The sequence below is a fragment of the Pollachius pollachius genome (assembly GCF_949987615.1).
Source record: "Pollachius pollachius genome assembly, chromosome: 16".
NCBI lineage: Eukaryota > Metazoa > Chordata > Actinopteri > Gadiformes > Gadidae > Pollachius > Pollachius pollachius.
In genome coordinates this window covers 20525226-20551355 of record NC_136949.1, presented here as the reverse complement: position 1 = coordinate 20551355, position 26130 = coordinate 20525226, and the positions used below count along the sequence as shown (strand labels likewise).

Genomic DNA, 26130 nt, shown 5'->3' with positions numbered 1-26130 from the left:
GTCCTCACACTGCACCAGAGAGTCTGGGGTCAAGGCGTACTGACCTCCACCTAATGTTTAGATTAACTGCAGATGATGACCACTTAAAGGAATGTATGGCTGACCGTCCTTACCATAAAAGGAGATCTTATGTGCATGCTGTGGGCGGTCATACCATATGGAGTATAGCTTTGAATGTGGAAATAAAAAGGCCGGGATCAGATGACCTGGCAGTGTCTTTGCAAACCTCACTCGGCTTTGTTGTTGCTTGTTTGCAGGTAGCGATAAAGTCTCTTATCATACTTGATCCGGACTCCTCGATTCCTCATGCTCTCTTAGTTAGTTGAAGTGATAGAATTCGGTTATTTTCTACCACACTGTCTCCCGGTGGTATCTTAGCAGTACACTGGGATTAAGGGAGACTGGTTATTCTTGATGATTTAACTGGCTGATTTAACTGCTTTTTGTCACCATTTATTTTCATGTAGGCTTCACGTCATGGTGGCTTCCCAGTGTTACACTGGGAGTCTTTAATATACTGTCTTCTAAACTTTTATAATAGATATTACCCGTGTCACTCACACGTTATGCTTTTATTGAGAAGGTTATGTTGGAATTGATGTGCTTATGTGGACCTTAAGTCAATCATTGCATACTTTGTCGCCAGCTTTGCACATTCGGTGCCTTCATCTACAAGCTAGAGCTTCTGCGTTGCTTTGATAAGCCGATATAGCTGCTATTTAAATTCTTATGCCTGCCTCATTCTATGCCTCTCGTTGGGAGCAGACATATGAGGGACCCTGTTGCTCGCCGCAGTTGGCGGCTTGGGTTTTCCTATCTCCAACCCCAGTGGTAGCAGAAGTAGGAGAAGCATTGTTGCTCTGCTTTGCCCATTTTTCATGGATTCTATAAAATACGGGTTGAGTTAGAGGTTACAGACTTGCTCTAGTCTTTTGATCATTGTTTTGCGTGCTCTTAAGAGAATTTTGAGTTTTTATTTAGCTGTTGCCTTAAGAAAAGCGTGGAAGACGAGCTCACGCGAGTGCAGGCACTGGACAAGCACTTAAGGCAAAGCCTATACGGCTACGCCTACAATGATACAACTTGAGTTATAATAACATAACTTGACTTCTGTTACTATTCTGTCTTAAAGTGTGGGACACCTTCAAACAAGCTATTGCTCCAAGGATCAACTGAGTCAAGCCGACAAAAAAGGCTGATGTCCTGAAACTGCTAGGTAAGATAGGACAGGATAAGATAAGATAAGATAAGGCTTTATTGTTGCCCAGTGGGGTTTGTTTTTTTCGAAGCAACAATGATAGAGGAGGTTCAGGATGGTTTGTCTCTCGTGCTTGTTTTGAATTAGGGGTTAGTCAAACAGTCTGCAACCTCCATGATGATGTCCGTCGGCAGACAGGACTTGAATCCAAAGCAGTGCTGAGGATTAAATGTGAAATACTTAAATAAATATTTTGTTGTTATGTGTACTTAATCAAAACAACCGGACTGAAACAAAAAACTTTTATATAAAAACGATCTGCTTTTGCAAATTAACTCATCTAACCCTATATATATATATATATATAATCAACATGTTTGATCACAATAAGGAAAAGCTTTAATCATTTTATGACAAACCAATTCACAACATGCAATTACCCTTTGTACTTTGTACAGCTTCCACACTGTGTGGATTGGAGTCAAGTAAATTCATAACTACTGGAAATTACCCAATTTAACTGAATAAAACAAATAGGACAAGACAAATTAGCATTAGGATGTTGAAAGCTGTACCGTTTGCAAACTAATCAATATATCTTGAAAATCAAATATATATCTTTATCTTGAAAATCAAGATAAAGCATTTGTAATAAATTCAGCAAAAGGCAGATGCTAGAAAGGTATGTCCTGAATGTCCTGAAGTGAACTTTGACCATATACATGGCCGTGTTATCACTATATATACACAGTCACATAGGCTGACTTAGCTCACAGAGTTGCGTCTACTGACTTACACTGTTTTGTAACCAGTGATGTTTGAAACATAGCGTGGATTTTTTAATTTTTACTGTTTTTTAAAATCTGCTTCTACTAGGAGTCTGGTTTTCCATCAGCATGAACAAGCGTAACTTGAAGAATGTGTTGGTGGTGTCCATTGGGTTCCTTTCCCTGTTCACGGCATATGGCGGCCTTCAGAGTCTGCAGGTAAGGGTGACCCATATTAATGCCGTTTTGACATAATCTTTTTACATAGATCGAAATTGCAGCCCTTAAACAGCCTGTCGACCCACTGTTTTAGCTGGCATAGATTAGTATGTTGATGAGCATGTACTACTAAGTAACTATGTTTAAAACAAATAAGAAAACGGGTTTGGGTTCACTGGCTCTTTAAGTTCTGTCCACTGTTATATATCACTTTTGCTGAAACTATCACTTTTTTTTAAAGTGCAATAGGAAGGAGGGGGAACGTTTTACCCCTTAACTAAACGACCCAACTTTTTGATAGTTAATATTTAAGCTAGTACATCATTGTGTATAAACAATATAATCAGCCATGAGGTATATGAAATGCACCACACACTGTGGTGTTAAACTATTAGTGTCCGAGAAGCCTAACACCCTCCCTCGGCACAGCCATCAACACATATCAGAAACATATGATGTTTCACCTGTTTTGCCTAAATGACAAATTATAATCTTATTTTAGATAGTTTGATGTAAAATTGCATATATTACTAAATTGAAGATCATATAAGACATTGCTTCATTTTTTTGTATTACAATTTTTATTATTTCTTAGTTCAATAATGTTTTAATTTGAAACCATACTAGAACTTCCAACTCCGTCCAACTCATCTTATCTCGACACAGAAAGCATGAAAAAATATTGATGTAGAGTCATGAATTACTGTGTTATCCCAGTCTACTCCAAGGCAATTTCTGTTCTCTTACTTCCAAATGCCAGTGAACAGTGCCCGCAGCCTGAAGAATAAAAACAGGAGAAAGGGATAATAATGACAAGGAAAATAAAGATGGAATTTTTGGACGAATCAATAAAACTGAAACAGATCATAGCTCCCTCCAGGGTCCTGCAAGGTCCTCTCTTGCACGAATAACGCTCACTTGGAGCACCTTGTTGAAGGTGTTCCATCATGAGATCGAATCGCCTAGGAATGAGGTTTAAAAAGCAGGTGTTTAACCCTAATCTCTCTCCATCCTCTCCTTCCTCTAGAGCAGCCTGAATGCAGAGGAGGGGATGGGTGTGGCCTCGCTGAGCGTCATCTATGCCTCCATCATTGTCTCCTCTATGTTCCTACCTCCCCTTATGATCAAGAACCTGGGTTGCAAATGGACCATTGTGGTCAGCATGGCCTGCTATGTGTCCTACTCTTTTGGAAACCTCTATCCTGGATGGTAAATATTTGATCAACTGGATTGGTAAAAATCGAATTATTTATTTTTTGCTATCTCCAAGAAGCCTTTGACGGAAAGTAGAAATACTACCTTAAAAAAAAAATAGTATACCTATTATCATAATTTCCTATTTTTTTCGCCATCTGGCTTGGGATTCAGACTCGCAACCTTTGGCCTACTAGTCTGTTTCTCTAACTTTTGGCTGCCATCCTCCTGAAATGCCTACCAATTATTAACACTAGCACACACTTATAACAGCTTATATTTCATCCCAGGATCCATGTACATAAGATAGACATGATAAAACATAATCAATAAATAACTAGACATGTCGCCGCTTGTGTATTTTCTGAAGAAAATGCATGTGATACCAAGTTTCAATTCCCTGGGCTGCTTTGAAGCGGACTTGTGATTGATCGAAAATGGGACTGATCGCTATTGTTTGTTTGCGTTATAAGTAACTTCCCCCACATGCACTGGCCAATCACAACACTCTATACTGAGTTCACCTCGACTCTGCATAGAAACCAATGCACAGCCACCATTGAATGTTGTACGTCCTTGTACATTGCACTTATTCAAGGTACTTAATTGTGTAGCATCTACAGTAGCTGCTATCATTGCTTTACATGGGGAATGGGTTAGCCTAGCGATTGTAATACTTGCACTTGGTTCTATGAACATCTTGACTGTACCGACAGCGATATATTGTTTCACTTCTTATGGCAAATGTACTTATTGTAACAAATGCACTTATTGTAAGTCGCTTTGGATAAAAGCGTCTGCTAAATGCCCTAAATGTAAATGTAAAAGTATGCTTCGGGCCTCGAAATTGGACACCTTTCGTGTCCCCACCCCAGTTCCCCGTATAGTGAACATGCACTTATCTTCCTGCCCTATATTCTCAGTATATTACAGTTGTAGCAGGCCAGTGGTTGTGGAGTTTCCACGCCACCAAGTTGAACAATAAAACCACACAACACAGAGCAGTTCCAACTCAGGGTGATTTAATTACTGTGTAAATAAAAACCACCAGGGTAGGAAAAGGGTCATCCACCTCTGTCAGGGTCCAATACGTAGTTCGTCCAATTCAATTTCCACCTCTCTCTCGTCGGCAGTGGTACATTACTCCCAGAAGGTCCCACAGATGCTGTCTGTAGTTGGCTAGCCCTAGCTACCGTGTGGTAGCCTGCTCCCCCCTTTAAAGGGGACATATCATACCACCAGGTGTGAGTGTGATTAGCCATTACAAACAGGTTTGAAAATGTGCAGCATTGTGACATCACAGGTGGGCGTGTCCTGTGATGTGTGCTGGATAGATCAGTCTACCAGCCTACCCAGTGGACTTTAGCAAACGTTGCTCATCTATCCGTCATACAACTAGGTGGACACACCCACCTGTGATGTCACAATGCTGAACATTTTGAAAACGGCTTGTAATGACTAATCACACTCACACCTGGTGGTATGATATGTCCCCTTTAACCCCAAGCACTCCTGCTTAATGATCCTGAGGCCTGCCTTGTTAACGGGAGGAAGTCCATGTAAGGCTTGGGGGTGGAGCCAGCAGGTTGCCAGATATACCCCTTCAATCACTCCTCCCTGCCGTCTGCCAAACAGTGTAAAGACAAATCAACATTACAGTTGAAATAAGTTGCATCTTAAGCATCTCAATCTTTACAGAGTAAGGAAGTTACATCTTAAACATCTCAAGATCTAATTAAAAATCAGTTATATCCTATGTGGGGTAGAAAAATGATAAACTGATTTAAAACAGACATAATATACCACATGTGTTTATGGGATGAGCCATGTCTAATCAACAAAAACAAATCCCTATAACACATATATGGGCCAACATAAAAATATGACATACATGAGCATGATGTCAATCAATTCTATTCAAAAAATAAACATGCAATAAAACAATTCACAACACAACCACTGTATGTGGCTGTAGAATACATTCGTAAAGCCGGCAGTGTTTGACTCTATCTCGAGTATTGATTAGTTGATTCTAACCTCTAAGTTAGTGTAAGTACCATGAGAGAAGGTGGGGGCTCCTTTTCCCTTTTGAACGTCATAAAGCCCTCCCAGTCTCCTTCTTCTCATGGTGACGTGGCCTGACACAGCTTTTAGAGGCCAATTATATGGCTTAATCCTATCAAGCTACCCAATGCCAATAGATGACTGCTTAAGTGGTCACCGTTCGCCCTAGGGCCAGCTCTGATCTTATTAAAAGATAAGCGGCTCCTAGCAGAGGCTATCAGGATGTGTCATAAATGACACATGGAATCCATTAATTGACACAGGGCCCTTATGGCACGTTTACACCGAGCGGTGGGGTCCGGTTAGGTGCGGCTAGGTGCGGTACATTTAGGTGTGGTTAGGTGCGGCTCGCATTTCCACCGCCGACAGTATCCTTATGTTAGGGCGGGGTTTAAGCATTGTGACATCATAGCAGCGCGACACAGCGCTGCTAATAAATTCAATGAAAAAGGAGAATGCAACACATTCAACAAAGAGCAACAATGGAGGATGTCCGAGAATCAAATATTTGCGCAACGTTTTCTTCGATAAACGAAGCTTTCGCCGTTGTCCAGAAATCCTTCGCGGTTACTGTGTTTGTTCGTTTCTACCCCCGTTTCACGGAAGTGACGATTATGTCGACCAATCAACGGACGGCGTAGTAGCTCCAACTTTTCGGCACCCTTTCAGACCGCTTGGTACCCCAACGGAGGAGTACCAAAAAATAGGTATGGCTAAGCTCGGCTCAGTGTGCTTATTCTGGGACCCGCACACTTTTGGAGGTGGAAACGCAAACCGTACCGCGCCCACTTCACCGCTCGGTGGAAAGGTCCCATTAGTTGACTCTGCCTTTTTCCACACTGGTGTCAAACATGAAGGGCAAGATGTTACTCATAGTTCCTTTGAACCTTTACATTTTCTCCCATACAACTCACACACACACACACACACACACACACACACACACACACACACACACACACACACACACACACACACACACACACACACACACACACATTATCTTATTATCTTATTTGATTTAAGAACGATATGTACTATTGCGTAGAAATTACATAGCATACTAGTCCACTATAGTACCTATCATATGTATGTATTTGTCTTTCTATGTTAATGTTTGTGTGTCAGGAAGCGAATAATAATAAAGAATAATTAAAGCTACAAGCAGGATTTTACTGCTTGTTTTACTGCCAAGCCTTACAGAGACTATTAAGACCCTGACACGGACCATTAAGACCTTTTTTGTTTACACATGGTTGACAAACGCTGGAATAGCCTCAGCTTTGGTCCAAAAAGTTCATGACTGTACGTCAAAAGGATAATGCATCTTTAAAGTTTTCAATTGATCGCTGTAGCGCCCCCCTATGGTCCTATTTGAATTAACTTTAGCCAAATATTGTTCTATGCTTCCTTAAGTACACCAAGTTTGGGGATGATCGACCCAAGTTAACCTGTCCAGCGTCTATTTTGTTACAGGTTCCCTAGAAATAAGAGACTAATGTCTACAGGATTTCATGACCTTTAACTACACCAAGTTTGATGATGATTGGGTTAAGTTAACCCCATCTTTTGGCGATATATATAATTTGGACGATTGTGAGCCTCTGGCGGCCATGTTGCTATGTCAATCGAATTAATCTTACTTTGGTAGTTAGAACCTTTGTCCCCAACAGTCAATAAGTTGGTTCAGGCCGGTAGCACTAGAACACCCACAGTGTGTTACTGGGTGGGTACACAGACATACTGTGTATGTGTACATATATACACATACACACACAGCAAGTGAGAACATTAAGAATAACAACTGTATACCAACAACCTGTTTGAAAAAAATGTCAGACTGAATACAAATCTTACTATTATAATAGCAGGCCTGTCGGACCAGTTGCTCTTCCACACTTGATCAAGTGTGCATGTACACACACATACACACACACACAGCACACACACACACTGGGGCACGCACACACAAGCACGTTTACACACCGCACACACGCGTGTGCGGACGCAGAAGTTGCAAGACAACGGCATGATCAACAAAACAGCCCCGCCGTCGACACGCAACTCAGCTAAGACGTTATGTCTGTAAAGACTACACTTTTTGCTAAACCACTAAATTCATTTTTAAATATTACTCGCCTCCTTGAGCATCTTGCAATGTCTTGCGATATTGATAAGCTGTCTGCGCCTCCGAATGATATTTTGAATCCGAGCCATTGCGATACATCCACTGTAAACAGAGAGCGTGGTACCCAGGCTGCAAGCTGCTCAGGGCCACACCCCCACCCTCCACCTTGACCCGCCTCTAAAAAATGGAACGTTTGTGGAGAGCTCATTGTGGGACTGGCTCTTAGTGGCTGTAATTCTGCACCAAGGCTGAATTTCTTGAATGTCTTCAAATACTGTATTAGGGGCCCACTAACACCTACTGTATATAAAAGCATCCATAAAGTAGCATAACATGGGACCTTTAAACTCCTCGCCTGTCATTAAGAAACAATACGCTGTGGTCTAGTCTAGTCAACAGAAAATTAACGGGAGAGGTTGAGCGTGCGCAATGCACGCGCGAAAACTCTAGTAATATTAAAAGTTGGCCAGCACGTTGATAACTGAACTTCCATAAGCCTAATGAGAAGGGTGCTCCTGCAAACACAGTCCTGCGATGTATGGATTAATCAAGGTCAGCTTCAGTCTCAGGTGTGCCACAGCATCAACCCTGCTTCTGTATTTCGATTTTCATGATGGCAAGTGAAGAGAAGCTTCTTGCACTGATATGTGTTTGCAAAAGAAAGGAGAAAGAACACAGTGCTGTCCGAAAGCACCGAAAGTGGACTTCAATTTTTCGTCGCATGACAATTCTGTTTAAATCTCCTGCTAACCAAGAGTGAAGTCCTCTGGCATTTCAGAGATGCTGAACGGGTTTCTCATCCAGTTGTTCGCTTTGGCCGTCAGTGCGAAATATTGGCGGAACTTTTGTCTGAGCGAGACGCAGTGCGCAATGATGTTGTTCCTGACTATTGAATCGTGGACTTTGATTGCTTCAATCGACACGTTTTCTTAGGAAAAATCAACTGCTTTGTCTTTCAGCATTGCGTGTTGGTTGTAGGATGAGATTTGAGATGTGATGGTTTCATGGATTAATTTCTAAGAACATCACCACACAGTGTTGGCGTTAAGGTGGGGCATTTGGCTGTGCTCCCCCTAGCGGCCAGTAATACCTCCTACCACAGGTCATGGAGTGGCCAAAAAAAAAATCCCTTTCAGTTATTCTTTTAAAATTAAATGTGCGAACTGTAACTTAAATGAAATAAAATATATGACTGGGGAAATCGCATCATTTTGGTTGTGCATGCATAGCAGGTTAGGCTTGGTCAATGCTAATTGGTTGCTGACTAAACTTGTTACATTTGATTCAACATAACGTTGTGCTGCAGCACACAGAATCCTGGTTTGAATCGATAATAATATGGTAGACAGTTTGTCCGCCTATATCATAGACAGTTAGCCTACTTATCAACAAAAAATGTTTTTACGAACATTGCTTAGCCTTGACACACAAATGCACAAGCGAATGGCAGGACACAGTACTTAGACGTTTGAGCAGCAGTAGCCTACCCATCGCCTGCAACTCTTCTGATGATAAGCCGTTTGTTCATTTCACTTCTTGAAGCCAGCCCTGGCTTTATGTATATGGCCTTGTGCAGGGGCGTAGGAATGAGTTTAACATGGGGGGGACACATATCGGAAACCTGACAGATCCGGTATAATTTTTAAGTGGGACAAATGCGCCTCTCTCCGATATTGGAGGGGACACGTCCCCTCCGTCCCCCCTGGTTCCTACGCCCTTGGCCTTGTGTCATTTCTGCCTGGTGCGTGGCTTCTCCAATAGGCTACTTGCTGCCCGAATGCGTGCCTAGTGTCAGCGGACCAGTTCTGTTACTTTATGCTGTCCAGGGGTGTATTTGTTGATTGTGGAGGCTGTTGTCTAAGGTTTATAACCAGTGGCAGGCCTACTTAATGGGTTTGTTTGAAGTGCATAAACTGTTGAGAGGTGAACAAACTATTTCTGACATATCAGAGGTGGGTTGACTGCATTTATTTGCGTTAAGCCTCCACAACAGCCCTCAGCCTTTTATTTTTGTCTTTGTGTGAGTGGGTGCGTAAACTGTTTGCATAGTGCTACTACCACATAGCCTCAACAACAACAAGATCAACAAATTGTTGCTAATAATAATTAATGATTAGCCTAATAATAATACAGAAAAATGTCTTTCGTTTTTGATAGCATTTCTGCTGTGTTTGACTATGAGGTCACCACTGCTCTAAAATATTTCTCAAACGGCAGTGCCCCCCCCCGCTGGCGACCCATGCCCCTCCAGTAGATCTGCTCTGGCGCCGACTCTGTCACCATCTGTGCTCGCTTCACTGAGTGTCACCGTTTTTTACAGTGCTCAAAAAGTTCTACTCCTGTCTGCACTTCACTTCCAAATAGTTCCCGCTTGGAGTCACGATCGCAGTGTTTTTGAACTATTCATTATTTCAGTGCTTATATCTTGCCGTCAGTTTAGCTTGTAATCGTGGATGTCAAGGGAAAAGGCTGACATTGTAGCAAAAATACAGGACAGGGAAAACTTATAATAAACCCCATTTTACAATAAGTAATGTATCTCCATTTGTACTAGTATTTGGATATGATTATTATTTTTTTTTTATAAATTTTTGTGGAATTCCTCTGCGTACCACTAAAGATCGCATCGCGTACCACCAGTGGTACGCATACCACAGTTTTAAGAACAAATGTACGATAGGATTTTTGTCCAGGTCAAAAAAACGTAGGATTCTTAGGGATTCTTTTAAATAAAATTGGCGGAAAATCTATCGAGGCGGTCCTTGAGACAGATATGCCCACCATGAGGATATGGATATCTGAGCAAAGTTTCATGAGTGTAAATCAAAGTGTCATGAGATATGCTTGTTCAAAGTTTGCATTTACGGACTATTGCTATAGCGCCACCTTTGGCCAAATCAGTGTATTTTTTCTTCTCTGTTAATATTTAGTCAGCCTCTACAGCTGTGGAAAGTTTCATAAAAAGTATGCGAGCGGTTTAAGCTTGCATCGTCAATTTGGCAGAATAATAAAAACATCTATTGTAATCGTTGGCGGGACCAACGGTTACAATAGGTTGCATTCCCATGTTGTGCTTGGCACCCTGATAAGTAGTTTGCAAGAGAAAGGTACTTGCCTGCTTGCAGAAGTGCAAGTAATAATAAGACACATGAATGCAATGGTGTGGCTTGCTTTGCAACCACACTAACTAGACATTAGGACACAAAAAATGTGTGTGGTTACACCAACTCGTATGCGCAATGGTCCGCGAGCATGCTGGCGTGCCAATGCACATTGAGCGACAATGCTGGGTGTGAAGCCCCTGGGCGCTTTGAAGCAGAATTGGGATTAATTGAATCGGGCTGATTGTTTTGGTTTGGTTGAGTGTTATGACGCCACCCCTTGCCAAAGCGGTACTTTACTTTTTGGAGGCCTGCTTATGCCTGGTTTCTCTTTTTGTACCATTGACAACCCTGATTTGTTCACCTTCAGAATGGTTGAAGTCAGTGTTTATTCCCCTTTGACTTTCATTATAAAAAATTGCCCGGTGAGCACCTGCAAAAGGGGTTATTGGAAATTGACTGTGTGACAAAAGATTTTAAGCAATCAAAAAAATGTTTGCGAAATTCCTATTGGGGTCCTTGATGGGCACACCAAATTGTAAGCCTCTTTGCAACCACACTAATTCTGGTATAAGCTGTATGTAAAACATAAGTAGAGGTAGAGGGAGCAAATAACATTATATAAAGTGTAATACATCTCTGCTCAACAGGTATACACTCATCCCCACGTCTGCAATCCTGGGTTTGGGGGGCTCCCCCCTGTGGTCGGCTAAGTGCACCTACCTGACCATCTCTGGTAACCTGCAGGCTTCCATTGATGGCAAGAAGGGTTCAGACGTTATCAACTCATACTTTGGCATCTTCTTCTTCATCTTCCAGTCGTCTGCTGTCTGGGGCAACCTCATGTCTTCCCTTATCTTTGGACAGGATTCCAATAAAAGTTAGTGTTTACTTATGGTGTAAATTTACTGGCCCACAACGATACACATAGAGCCAATGTCCATGATTAGAAAAGGGGTGAGGCAGGGTTAAATGACTAGGAGAATTAAAAATTTGCCATCACAAGTGATGACCTTTGGCCTTTGCTTTTAGTTTTGGTTGGACATGGCCCAATGGCATTCATGTGTAAATATGTGAGAATATTTCAATCTGTGTGATCTACTTTTATACCTACCTGAATTCCGGTAACTTAATGGGGAAATTGTCTGGACCAATTGTACAGTCTGTTCTGCAGATGCTGTTTGTGTTCAGCCCATGCATTTGGAGGGAAACTGGTTTGTTTTTTATTGCAGCTTCCATCTCAGAGGAGATGTTGCAGTACTGTGGAGCAAATGTGTGTGATGTAACCCTCTCCAACACCACAACCCCCAAACCACAACAGGAGCTTGTCCATATACTGGTGGGATGCTACATTGGTAACACAATCTATTTCATATCTGCTTCTGATTTGATCGAAATAATTGATTAATTAAAGTAGAGCTCAACGGATCGGTTAACGGCGGGAAGCTCATGAAAGACAAATTCTTTGGCCTATACGTAGGCCCAACATATACCCCCCGATTGTAACTCCCTCTGCTTCCCCACAGGAGTTGGGGTGCTGGCTATGATCATTGTGGCTGTGTTCCTGGACAACATTGACCAGGAGCAGACCAGACAGTTCAGAGGAAACAGGGAGCCCTTCTGCCAGACTTTCCTTTCCACGTTCCGTCTGCTCAAAGACCGGAGGTTGTTAATGCTGATCCCACTCACCATGTACAGTGGCTTCGAGCAGAGCTTCCTCTCCGGGGAGTACACCAAGGTACGTTCAAGTGAAGAAAGAACAATGCAACAGACAGCCTCAGCTCTGGTAAAACACAGCGCATTAAATAGGGCTGCCGCAGATTCTCCAGTTAACTTTAAGTGGTCACTACAAGCCGATAAGTCAGGTAATTGTTCTAATTATGTTAATATGGGCTATTAAGGTGTGCAGTAGGCATCTTTAAATCCATTGCAATCTCAGTTGAATGAATCACAAATTCTATAAACCAAGAATAACAATCCGGAGGGATATTCTTAGATCAAAAACAAAGCATTTGACACAATAAATCATGACATCTGGAAAAAATAAATAATTATAAACTGGAACGTTACGGAATCAGGGGTATAGGGGTATATAGGCAAGTGGGAGAGGAGTTACTTGAGTAATAGGCAACATTTGTGAAACTTGCTGATTGTTCCTCTATATGTTTGGACGTTGCTTGTGGTGTCCCCCAGGGGGCAGTGTTGAAGCTTGTTTTGTTTGCTGACGATAAAATATATTATTATTATATATATAAAAAGAAATCTTGTGATGTATTATATCAATTAGTAGAGGTGATCAATTTACAAATGAGCAAATTAAAATGGTTTAATATTAAAAAAATATCTTTATGATTGAGCATTCTTAAATGTTTTGGAAACTGCAGAATAAAGGAACAAATAAAGATACAGAGTGATGGGATGAACATAGAAAGTTTCCTCTGTTTAACAATTGATGAAAAACTGAACTGGAAATCACACATACCACATTATTTACACTCAAAGGTGTAAATAAGCATTGCAGTATTATATAAAGCTAAACAGGTTCTGGATCATAAATCACTACACATTCTCTATTGTCCACTGGTTTCACCTTATTTAAGGTACTGTACAGAGGTTTGGGGTAATAATTACAAAGGTACATTACATTCACTGTTTATTCTGCAGAAAAGAGCTATACGGACCATTTTCAATGCTGGTTATAGGGATCATACAAACTCATTATTCATAAAGGCCAACACACGCAAATTGACAGATCTGTTGAATATCAAACTGCACAATACATTTTTAAAGCATAAAATAACTACTGGCAAACATTCAATAAAAAATAATCTAAAGAGAAGGGAGGTCTTTTTACGGGGATTGTTTAATTTTAAAATGGGAAACGTGCGTACAACCAAAACAAGTTTTTTGTGTTTCTGTCTGTGGAGTCAAATTGTGGAACAGGTTGAAGGAAGAGCTCAAGCAATGTCCAAACAAGAAACTATTCAAAAGAGGTTTAAGGAAGTTATTGCAGGGTACAAGGATGCAGGGGTTTGATTATTATTGGGTGTCAATTGTTTATTGTTTATTTATTTTTTTGTTGTTGTTTTTTATTAATTGTTTCGGAATTTCTGAATGGAATTATAGTTTTGATACTAAAATTATCAATAGTGAGATTATATATATATATTCACAAAGGTTTACATTTTTTGAGAAATGTGCAAGAAATTATAGTATATATTTGATCTGAACATATAATACATTTTATTTGTAAAAAGTTATATATTTGGATCCGTAAAAAAATAAAATTCATAATAATAAATGAAATATTTATAATAATAATAATTATGACTAAGGAAGCTTAAATACGATGAATTACGGAGAAGGGTGGAATTAAATAAGGGAGAACTTCTTCCCACTCCTTTTCCAATCCCCAAGTGTTTGTGTCAATTTATCAATCAAGTAATTTCAATATATATACATTTTATTTTTTTTATGATGTATTACTGCACACATCTTTAGTTAAAGCCTAAATGATAGTTAGACAGTTACGGTCATGAATTATTCGCCTCCAGCATAGCAATTCTACCTGGCAATGATTGTTTCTTAATTCTTAATTGAATAAATCTATCTAAATACAGTATATTGATATAAATATAATTCACTTTGAAAATAAACTTACACACGTGGACAAAATTGTTGGTACCCCTCTGTTAATGAAAGAAAAACTCACAATGGTCACTGAAATAACTTTAAACTGACAAAAGTAATAATAAGTAAAAAATTACTAATAACCAATGAAAATCAGACATTGCTTTTGAATTGTGGTTCAACAGAATCATTTTAAAAAACAAACTAATTGGACTAGGGCCTGGACAAAAATGATGGTACCCTTAACTTAATATTTTGTTGCACAACCTTTTGAGGCAATCACTGCAATCAAACGATTTTTGTAACTGTCAATGAGACTTTTGCACCTGTCAACAGGTATTTTGGCCCACTCTTCATTAGCAAACTGCTCCAGTTGTCTCAGGTTTGAAGGGTGCCTTCTCCAGATGGCATGTTTCAGCTCCTTCCACAGATGTTCAATAGGATTTAGATCAGGGCTCATAGAAGGCCACTTCAGAATAGTCCAATGTCTTGCTCTTAGCCATTCTTGGGTGTTTTTAGCTGTGTGTTTTGGGTCATTATATTATTGGAGGACCCATGACCTGCGACTGAGACCAAGCTTTCTGACACTAGGCAGCACATTTCTCTCCAGAATGCCTTGATAGTCTTGAGATTTCATTGTACCCTGCACAGATCCAAGACACCCTGTGCCAGATGCAGCAAAGCAGCCCCAGAACATAGCTGAGCCTCTTCCATGTTTCACAGTAGGGACAGTGTTCTTTTCTTGGTATGCTTCATTTTTGCGTCTGTGAACATAGAGCTGATGTGCCTTGCCAAAAAGCTCCAGTTTTGTCTCATCTGTCCATAGGACATTCTCCCAGAAGCTTTGTGACTTGTCAATATGCATTTTGGCAAATTCCAGTCTCGCTTTTTTATGATTTGCTTTCAACAGTGGTGTCCTCCTTGGTCGTCTCCCATGAAGTCCACTTTGGCTCAAACAACGTCGGATGATGCAATCTGACACTGATGTACCTTGACCTTGGAGTTCACCTTTAATTTCTTTGGAGGTTGTTCTGGGCTCTTTGGTTACCATTCTTATTATCCGTCTCTTCATTTTGTCATCAATTTTCCTCCTGCGGCCACGTCCAGGGAGGTTGGCTACAGCCCCATGGACCTTAAACTTTTGAATAATATGTGCAACTGTAGTCACAGGAACATCAAGCTGCTTGGAGATGGTCTTATAGCCTTTACCTTTTACATGCTTGTCTATAATTTTCTTTGTAATCTCCTGAGACAACTCTCTCCTTCGCTTCCTGTGGTCCATGTTCAGTGTGGTACACACCATGTCACCAAACAGCACAGTGACTACTTTTCACCCTTTAAATAGGCAGACTGACTGATTCCAAGTTTGAAGACACCTGTGATGCTAATTAGAGGACACACCTTAGTTTAACATTTCCCTATGGTCAAATTATTTTCAATCTTTTCTAGGGGTACAATCATTTTTGTCCAGGCCTGTTTCATTAGTTTGTTTTTTAAAATGATTCTGTTGAACCACAATTCAAAAGCAATGTCTGATTTTCATTGGTTAATTTTCAGTACATTTTTATTTATTATTTCTTTTGTCAGTTTCAAGTTATTTCAGTGACCATTGTGGGTTTTTTCTTTCATTAACAGAGGGGTACCAACAATTTTGTCCAAGTGTGTATGTATATCAAGTTTGACAATCTGAATCTTACCCTACATTCAAAAAAATATATCCATTTACTAAAACTTCATATGTTTCTATTTGTCCATTTCAGAACTATGTAACTTGTGCCTTGGGAATACATTTTGTTGGCTATGCAATGATCTGCTTTGGAGCTACCAATTCAGTCTGTTCCTTTGCCTTTGGAAGGCTGGCACAGTACACAGGCAGAGCTCCACTTTTCTTCTTGGGTAAGTTGTTTCATAAAGAATGTAATTTTGATTTATAATGTCATCTTTCCAAATTGAATGTATGCACTATTGATATTATTTAGTCTTCAATAGGTATACTATTGCACATTTCTAATAGTCTTTGCAATTTATTAATAATTTATAATTTGAGTTTGATTAATTTAGCATTATAAATGGATGTACATTTATTTGTGTTAATACTGCATAATTTCCTAATTCCTCTTTATCGTTAACGATGAAAAGATTAATTTTGAATGTTATTTTGCAGCGGCCCTGACAAACCTCTCCTGTATCCTGGCTCTCTTGTTCTGGAAACCACATCCTGACCAGCTGCCCCTGTTCTTCGTGTTCCCAGCTCTTTGGGGCATGGCAGACGCCATTTGGCAAACCCAAACAAACGGTAGCCAAAAATCGCTCAATCTGTTAAATTTCAATTATAAGCTTTAATTTTCAAACTCAGAAAGAGCCTTGTTACTCAGTAAGTTTGCACATATAGGGAATGTTTAGTCTGTCAACAACAGTGTTGGGTAAATCTATTTGGGCAGTGGCAATGTGAAAATGAGCAATGGGCTCCATCCTAATGCTGGAGATAGAAGACAGAAGCTTACATGCTATGGACCACAAGGCGACTGCCAAGCCTGAGGTTTGCAGAACCTCATGCTCCTAACCCAGCTTTGCCAGATATAATTGCTATGTTGGAGGCTAATAAGTCATGACCACACCAATGTAAAATATAACTGTTCTGTCTGTATACAGGTGCATCTCAATGGATTAGAATATTGTGGAAAAGTTAATTAATTTCAATAATTCAATTTAAAAAGTGAAACTCACATATTACACCAACAGTGAAATATTTCAAGCCTTTATTTGCATAAATCTTGATGATTATGCCTTACAGCTCATGAAATCCCAACATTCAGTGTCTAAGAAAATTTGAATATGACATAAGACAGGGGCGTAGGAATGAGTTTAACATTGGGGGGGACACATATCGGAAACCTGACAGATCCATTAATGGTTTGAACAGAAATATGTCATAAATTAACTACACTGAAAAAATTCACAAATATATTTTATTCTACTAAAAAGATACATTTGTAAATGTAAAGGAAAACACATTTTGAATGGCAGTAATGAACTGATAAATATCAAATCAATTCTTTAATTGCTCAATCATCCAGTTTTTTAGAATAAGAAGCGGTAACAAGACGCTGTGTTGCACTTTCAAAATCAAATCAAATATTTTTCTCCCCCCGATATAATTTTTAGGTGGGACAAATGCGCCTGTCTCCAATATTGGAGGGGACACGTCCCCTCCGTCCCCCTGGTTCCTACGCCCTTGACATAAGACCAGTAAAAAAAAGATTTTTAATACGGATGTGTTGGCCTTCTGAAAAGTATGTTCTTGTATGTGCACTCAGTACTTGGTTGGGGCTCCTTTTGCATCAATAGCGTCGCGTTCACACTGCATCTGTCCATTGACTGATCTCATTGACTTTGCATGGGGCGCTCTCGAAATGCATTGTGGGTCCGTCCGTTCTGTCTGCTCCATTGCCTGTGTAAAAAAGTTGAGCATTTTTTTAACTTTTCAAGCAGCGACAGATCCGTCGGCCAATCAGATTGCATCCCCCATACATTAGACACGCCCTCTGTCATCCGCCGACGGACGGGTGCAGTGTGAACGCGGTGTTACTGCATCAATGCGGAATGGCATGGAGTCGATCAGCCTTTTGCATTTACATTTACATTTAGGGCATTTAGCAGACGCTTTTATCCAAAGCTTACAATAAGTACATTTGTCAAAGGAAGTGAAAAAATACATTCCCCGTGTAAAGCAATGATAGCAGCTACTGTAGATGCTACACAATTAAGTACCTTGAATAAGTGCAATGTACAAGTGCCAGGACGTACAACATTCAATGGTGGCTGTGTATTGGTTTCTATGCAGAGTCGAGGTGAACTCTGAACAGGTGAGTTTTGAGTCTTTTGCGGAAGCTGGTGAGCGACTCTGCGATCCTGACATCGGTAGGGAGCTCGTTCCACCACTGAGGTCCCAAAACAGAGAAAAGTTGTGACTTCGCTGATCGACCTTTGCTTGCTCTTAGCGATGGCGGTACCAGACGTCCAGCTGAGGTAGTTGAGCGGAGGGATCGAGCTGGGGTGTGTGGCTTTACTAATGCTTGGAGGTAGGCAGGGGCAGTTCCATCGACTGCCTTGTATGCCAGTACCATCATCTTGAATCTGATGCGAGCTATTACAGGGAGCCAGTGGAGGTCTCGGAAGAGGGGGGTTACATGTGAGAACTTTGGTAGGTTGAACACGAGGCGCGCTGCCGCATTCTGGATGCGCTGCAAGGGTTTAATCGCAGAGGCAGGGAGTCCAGCCAGGAGCGAGTTGCAGTAGTCGTGATGACCAGTGATTGGACTAGAAGCTGAGCTGCATCCCTTGTGAGGAAGGGCCAGATCCTGCGGATGTTGTAAAGTGCAAATCTGCAGGATCGGGCCACCGCAGTGATGTTTGTGGTGCAGCATAACTGATTGTCCAACACTACACCAAGGTTTTTGGCAGTTGGAGAAGGAGATACAGTGATGTTCTCAACAGTGACCAGTAAGTCCATGTGTGGGCAATCTTTCCCTGGTATTAGGAGGAGCTCAGTCTTGTTGAGGTTAAGCCTCAGGTGATGGGCAGTTGTCCAGGTGCTGACTTCTGCCAGACATTCAGATATGCGTGTTGCAATCAGGGCTTTGTCAGATGAAGGAAAAGAGAGAAATAGCTGAGTGTCGTCAGCATAGCAGTGATAGGAAAAGCCGTGGGATGTAATTACAGAGCCCAGAGATCTGGTATAGAGGGAAAACAGAAGAGGCCCCAGTACAGAGCCTTGAGGGACACCAGTATCAAGCGTGCAAGGTTTGGACAAGGAGCCATTCCATGTTACCTGATAAGTGCGATTCATCAGGTAGGATGTGAAACAGGAAAGGGCAGATTCAGCTATGCCAAGTTCAGCGAGAGTGACGAGGAGGATCTGGTGGTTCACAGTGTCAAATGCTGCAGACAGGTCAAGGAGAATGAGAACCGATGAGAGGGACGAGGCTCTGGCCGCACGGAGGGACTCAGTCACCGCAAGGAGAGCCGTCGTGGAGTGTGCTTTTTTGAAGCCTGCCTGGTGAGGGTCAAGCAGGTTGTTAGATGAGCGATAGGAGGACAGTTGGTTAGCGACGGAACGTTCCAATGTTTTAGAGAGGAATGAAAGAAGAGATACCAGTCTGTAATTCTGGATGTCAGTGGTATCAAGGGTTGGTTTTTTGAGGAGAGGCTTTATTCTGGCAGTCTTGAAAGACGTTGGAACAATGCCAGAAGTGAGGGAGGAGTTAATAAGTGCCTTGAGAAATGGCGGGATGTCGTTTGACACAGCCTGGAGGAGGGAGGAAGGGATAGTGTCAAGGGGGCAGGTGGTGGCATGGTTAGATGTTATAATTATGTTGACCTCATCTGAGTTGAGAGGGATAAATTGGGTAAAGACAGAGGTGGGGGTGGGGGGAGGGAGGATGGTGGCAGTGATAAAAGAGGAGCTAATGTCCTTTACTTTCTGGGTAAAGTAGGTAACAAAGTCATCAGCAGTGAGGAAGGAAGGAGGAGGAGGGGAGGGAGGGTTGAGGGGGGAAGAGAACAAGGAAAACAGTTTCCTGGGGTTTGAGGCGGAGGAGTTAATTTTGGTCCGGTAGAAGGCAGATTTGGCTGTTGACACAGTGGAGGTGAAATCAGAGAGAAGAAAGAGATAGTGAGATAGATCATTAGGACAGTCTGATCTCTTCCATTTCCTCTCAGCTGCCCACAACTCTGCTCTATAGGTCCGCAGATATTCAGACAGCCAAGGAGGGGGGGGTGAAGATCGCGCCGGTCTGGAATGGAAGGGACAGAGGGAGTCCAAAGAGGAGGAGAGGGAGGATAGCAGAGTGTCAGAGGAATCCTCTGTGGATAGTTGAGAGAATTGTTCGATAGAAGGTAGCGAAGACAGAACAGCAAACATAGAGGGACTACTTTTGCCCTACTAAGGTGCTATGGAAACCCAGGTTGCTTCGACAGTGGCCTTCAGCTCGTCTGCAATGTTCGGTCTCTCATCTCCCTCTTGGCAATACCCCATACATTTTCTATGGGGTCAGATAAGGCGAGTTTGCTGGCCAATCAAACACAGTAATCCTATGGTCATTAAACCAGGTTTTGGTACTTTTGGCAATGTGGGCAGGTGCCAAGTCCTGCTGGAAAATGAAATCAGCCTTTCCGTACAGCTTGTCAGCAGAAGGAAGCATGAATTGCTCTGAAACGTCCTGGTAGACGTTTGCATTGACTTTAGACTTGATAAAACACAGCTCCACAAATCATCACTGACTGTGGAAGCTTCACACTGGACTTAAAGCAACTTTGATTCTGTGCCCCTCCTTTCTTCCTCCAGACACTGGGACCTTGATTGCCAAATGAAATGAGCGACAGATCACTGAGCAACAGATCAGTTCTCTTAGCCTAGGTAAGACGCTTCTGATGTTGTCTCGGACTTAGGAGTGGCTTAACATGAGGAATGCAACAGTTGTAGTAGCCCATGTCCTGGATACGTCTGTGCGTGGTGGCTCTTGATACACTGACTCCTGCCTCACTCCACTCCTTGTGAAGCTCCCACACATCTTTGAATGGCCTTTGCTTGACAATCCTCTCAGGGCAGCGGTTATCCCTGATGCTTGAGCAGCTTTTTCTACCACACTTTCTCCTTCCACTCAACTTTCTATGAATATGCTTGGAAACATAACTCTGTGAACAGCCATCTTCTTTAGCGATGACTTGTTGAGGCTTAGCCTCCTTGTGGAGGGTGTCAATGACTGTCTTGTGCACAACTGCCATGATTGTGAAGCCTACTTAACCAGACTGAAAGACCATCAAAAGATTCAGGAATTTTGTGCAGGTATTTTGGGGTAACTAGCTGATTAGAGTGTGACACCTTGAGTCTACGATATTGAACTTTTTCACAATATTCAAATTTAGTGACTTACAGAATTTTGGGTTTTCATGATCTGTAAGCCATATTCATCAAGATTAATACAGATAAAGGCTTTAAATATTGAAATATGAATCTATATAATTTGAGTTTTTGTAATTAAGTACATTTTCCAAAATATTCTAATTGATTTGGATGCACCTGTATATTAGCTTACAATATATTTAATATGCCTACGGTCTCTCAAACAAACATGTCTCTCAGATGTAAGAATATGTATGATAATAAGTGTTTGTGCATTGTGTCAGACACACATTGCCATGTGTGCAGAGTGAAGTACTCAACCGCTTGACTGATGATCACACATTGAGTTCTGTTTGAAACAGCGAATAATGTGTTATTGTTGGGATATTGGTACAGTTGGCTATAATATAAAGCTAATATAGGAGTGTGTGGCCATTTGTGCATATTGTAGTTCTCAATTGCTTAATTCATTCTTAATTGTTTGTTCATTTAATGACATAGCCTAATTAATAATGTTAGCCATTGTTGCGATAGGCTTTAATATAAAACTAGAGAGTTGAGATCTCAGATGCTTGATTTGTTAATGATCCCAAATCGCTTTTTTAGGGTATAATAATTGCATTTGGGGGTAATACTGGAATAGGGTTACAGGCCTGTATGTTAAAAAATACGTAAAGGCCAGCCTCCCGAGTAGCTCAGTCGGCTGTGATTGGTCAGCACGACCACTCGGCTGCAGTTGGTCGACAGATTGTTTAGGCAGATTCACACCCCCGAGCTGTTAAACACACTTATATAGGTGCATTCTTGGTTGGAGCGAATACTCCCCCTGGCTCGGACTTAGATTTAAAGCTTAGCAGACGTAACATATGTATTGTACGTGACTTGATAAATACATTGATACATCTTCCAAATGTGAGGTGGAGCTTGAGATGAAGGTAATGTCTCACTGCCGATCTATAATTAGTGCTAAAATAGCTGTGGAAATAGATACAGAATTAGGTGGTGCTAGGTTGTGTCGGTCCTCGCACGTGAGCAGCATAGTTGTTGTTGCATGTTGTGGCAATCTCGTTTGTTTTAGTCCCCGGCTATTTCATAAGTGTCCGAGAAGCTTAACTCTCTCTTGGACAAGCCTCATATGACAGGGAAGACGAGCATGCCCATCGAATTAACCATTTTGATTAATTTGGCATGCTCATCTTCTATTTAATTCCCTAAAAACATAATGTCTTTAGGGAATTCTTTTGGAGATACTCCAGGTTCTGGTGGTCTGTCAACACCATGAAAGGATGTTGGGCCCCCTTCCAACTAATGTCACCATTCTTCAAGTGCCATCTTCCCTGCCTTTCACATCATACCTGGCCTCTTTGGATGTAAGGCGTTTTGAAAATAAGGTAATGATACTATCATCACAACTCTGAAACAAGATTGCTCCTACGCCCACATCAGAAACAATCACCTCAACAATGATGGGTAGTGAAGGATGAGGCAGTGTTGGATTAGGAGGAGAAAGGAGGAGAAAAATTGCTTGAGATTCCAGAATGCCTAGTCCGCTTCAGGAGTCCACATGAGATGCTCTATTCTTCTACCTTGGTGCTTGAAGCTGCAACTGAGCTAAAACCTTTGAAGAACATCAGATAGAATTTTGCAAATCCAAAGAATCTCTGCAGCTTGTTAACAGTTTTGGGAACAGGCCAGTTCCTTACAGCACGCGCTTTGGATCTATTTGACCCTTCTTAAAAATTAAACCAAGAAATGGCACATCAGTGACATGAAACTTGCACTTCTCCGGTTTCACAAACAAATGGTAGGCATTGTGCAGGTCCACCTTAGAGAAAATATTGTGTTGTGTATGCTGGTAGACTATACAGAGATCCTCCACGAGCTGGAGAGGTGGAGGAACATATACATCTAATGGCGAAGGCATCCTTAAAGAAATCATTCAAAGCCTTCCATTCACGTAAGGAAAGGGAGAAGATCTGCCCATGTCGAGGACTGGTGCCTAACAAAAGCTTGATGGAGCAGTCATATGGTCTATGGAGAGGGAGTGTAGATGCTCTTTTCTTGCTAAATACCTCTTTCAAGTCAAGATACTCGATGGATACATGGATTTACTCTAAAGGATATGAAGACTCAAGCGGAAAGGTAGCTCTTTCGAAGAGACAGGTAGCATGACAAGTAATGCCCAATTCCAGCATGGCCCCGGTTGTCCAGTCAATGTAAGGATTCTGTGATTCAGCCAGGGAAAACCCAAGACTAAAGCAAACTCTGGAGAGTATCTCCTAATGGTGTCTCCTCCTGACATGAAGACTGAGAGGGGAAGTGGTGTAGGTCAATCCCTTCACCTAGAAGTTGGCCCTGCAGAGCAGAGACAGAGAGTGGAGTGTTAAGAATTATTGGTTCTGACTGACATTTTCAACACCTCCCAGGCCATTGTTCCATCATGTTTCAGGATAGCCACCATCATACCAGTGCCCAAAAAGTCAAAAATAACCAGAATAAATGATTACCGCCCCGTAGCACTCCAATAATAATTAAGTGCTTTGAATAGCTTATTAAGCAGCACATGGTCTCTAAATCCCCTCTAACTTTGACCCGCTCCAGTTTGCTTACCGCCCGAACCGCTCAACAGAGGATACTGTCTCCTCTGCAGTCCGACTGACCCTACAACACCTGGAGGAGAAGAACACCCATGTCCGGATGCTGTTTGTTGATATACGATAATCCCCTAGCATCTGGTGAGCAAACTGGCACCCCTGGGCTTCAGTACCACACTGTGGATCCTGGAAGTCCTTTCTGTAAGACTCCAGTCTGCAGGTGGGGAAGAAGACCTCCTCGGTCATCACACTGAGCACCGGCTCCCCTCAGGGCTGCGCTCTGAGCCCGCCGCTCTTCACTTTGATGACACATGACTGTGTCGCCAGGTCCACTACTAACCATATCATCAAATACGCGGATGACACAACGGTAGTGGGCCTTATCCGCAACAACGACAACGAGGCATAGAGAGGAGATTGAGTAGCTGGTGAGCTGTTGCAGCAGGTTCAGAAGGAACAACCTTCTCCTAAATGTAGAAAAAAACATGGAGATTATCGTCGACTTCAGAAGGAAAAATCAGCTCAGTCACACTCCGCTGTGCATCAACAACTTGGCAGCGGAGGTGGTGGAAAGCACCAAGTTCCTGGGAGTGCATATAACGGACACCTTAACCTGGATAACAAACATCACATCTCTGGTAAACACACAGCAGCGTTTGTACTTCCTCCACAGGATGAGAAGATCAAACCTCCAACCAACCATCCTCACAACTTTCTACAGAAGCACCATGAAAACTATCATGACCTACTGCATCTCTATGTGGTGCGGTAGCTGCACAGCTGCCGACTGGAAGAACCTTCAGAGTGTGATGAGGACAACAGAAAAAATATTGGTACTCCATCATGGACATTGGTAACAAACGATGTCTGATGAGCAAAGGGCATTATCAGAGACGCCACACACCGACAGAATGGACTCTTCTCCCTGCTGAACTCTGGGAGGAGGGACCGCAGCAGGAAGAGCAGAACAACGAGGATCTGCAACAGCTTCATTCCCCAGGCCATAAGACTATTGAACTCCCAATAAACCGCTGCTAGAACTTCTGTTTTATTATACATTGCCACTTTTTAAACTTAACCTATATATATATATTTATATTTAAATCTCTTTTTAACTATATGCACATGAAGCCTTTTATCAATACAAAGAAATTGTGTTCAATGTGTCTATGTGTATACCTGAATGACAATTAAAGTATTCTATCTATGTAGATCAAAAATGAATTAGTGATAATATAAGCTATTTGGGACATCACTGCGGGCTGCGGCTCTAATGTTAGTCGACACTGAGTCAAGGAACCTCGACACTCACCAGGGTTACCATCATACCGCTGAGGGATGTGCGACAGGGCGGGGCTCGGTATAAGGTTGTAGAGAGGAGGGTGGGGACCATGAGGGCAGGCCTGGTGGTACACACTGGAAAAAAACCCAACGGACAAGGCGTGGCATATTAGCGCGGCTGTCTTCGGTCAGATAGGACAGTCGGTCTGCAATTTATATTTGCTCTCAAATGTTGGTTCACTCGGTATATCAAGACCTAAAACAAAGATCACAAGAAGAGGGTGAATTAAATAAAAGTCAATTTATTGCATACAAATTGATTTGAACTTAGCAAAACATAGCACATCATGAACACTGTAGAGCTGTCAATCTTCCTCCCATTCCAAATCCCATTCTTTACTATTTTTAATATTCAGATTATATTTTAATTGTTAATGCTCAAAATGTGCCTATTATTAATACATACTATGTACTTTACGCTGAATACCAAAGGCTTATGCATTGCCAATATCACTATTGAAAGTTCTGCCCACTAGAGGGCATTCTACCAATAAACATTACTTTCTTGTCAAGTAAATATTGTGCACAAAAGGGCATTATATTAACGCTGCCTCTCCGCATTGATATTGGCTTGCGTTGTAAGGTCGTTTTACATTTAATGAGATTGTTGGTTGTGATTTTTCCATCCGACAATTAAATAAATCATTGACTTGAATCGGAGAATACACATAAAGGGCCCTATCTTGCATCCGGCGCAATTGACTTAATCACTGGCGCATGTGTCGTTGCTAGTTTGCAACTGGCGCAGAGTGTTATTTTCCCTCCTGCGCCACGCGTCGGTAAATTAGGGAATGATCTTGCGCCCCAAGGGGCGGTTCGACGAAAGGAGGAGACGTGTTCTGGCGCAAACGTTCCCTGGTGCTATTTTGCAGTTACAGAAACCACTTGCTCCACAAACCAGGAAATACCTGGTTCAAAGTCAGTGGTTCATTGTTCAGATGCTATTTTAAGGGCGCATGCATAATGTTGCTTGTGCACCTCGCGCATACA

General features: G+C 41.7%; 1 protein-coding gene across 1 annotated transcript in view; it reads left to right on the top strand.

The window, feature by feature from the left end:
* Positions 1-2094: 2094 nt before the first annotated feature.
* The window catches only part of unc93a (unc-93 homolog A), a gene marked incomplete at both ends in the record, with an annotated part of 29533 nt that continues 5497 nt past the window's right edge, over positions 2095-26130 (top strand). Inside the window, 7 exons of the mRNA XM_079753503.1 lie at positions 2095-2184; positions 3212-3393; positions 11322-11551; positions 11904-12026; positions 12198-12409; positions 16062-16197; positions 16466-16597. Of these exons, the coding sequence (XP_079609629.1) occupies positions 2095-2184; positions 3212-3393; positions 11322-11551; positions 11904-12026; positions 12198-12409; positions 16062-16197; positions 16466-16597 (1105 nt within the window). The remainder of the gene's footprint in view (positions 2185-3211; positions 3394-11321; positions 11552-11903; positions 12027-12197; positions 12410-16061; positions 16198-16465; positions 16598-26130) is intronic.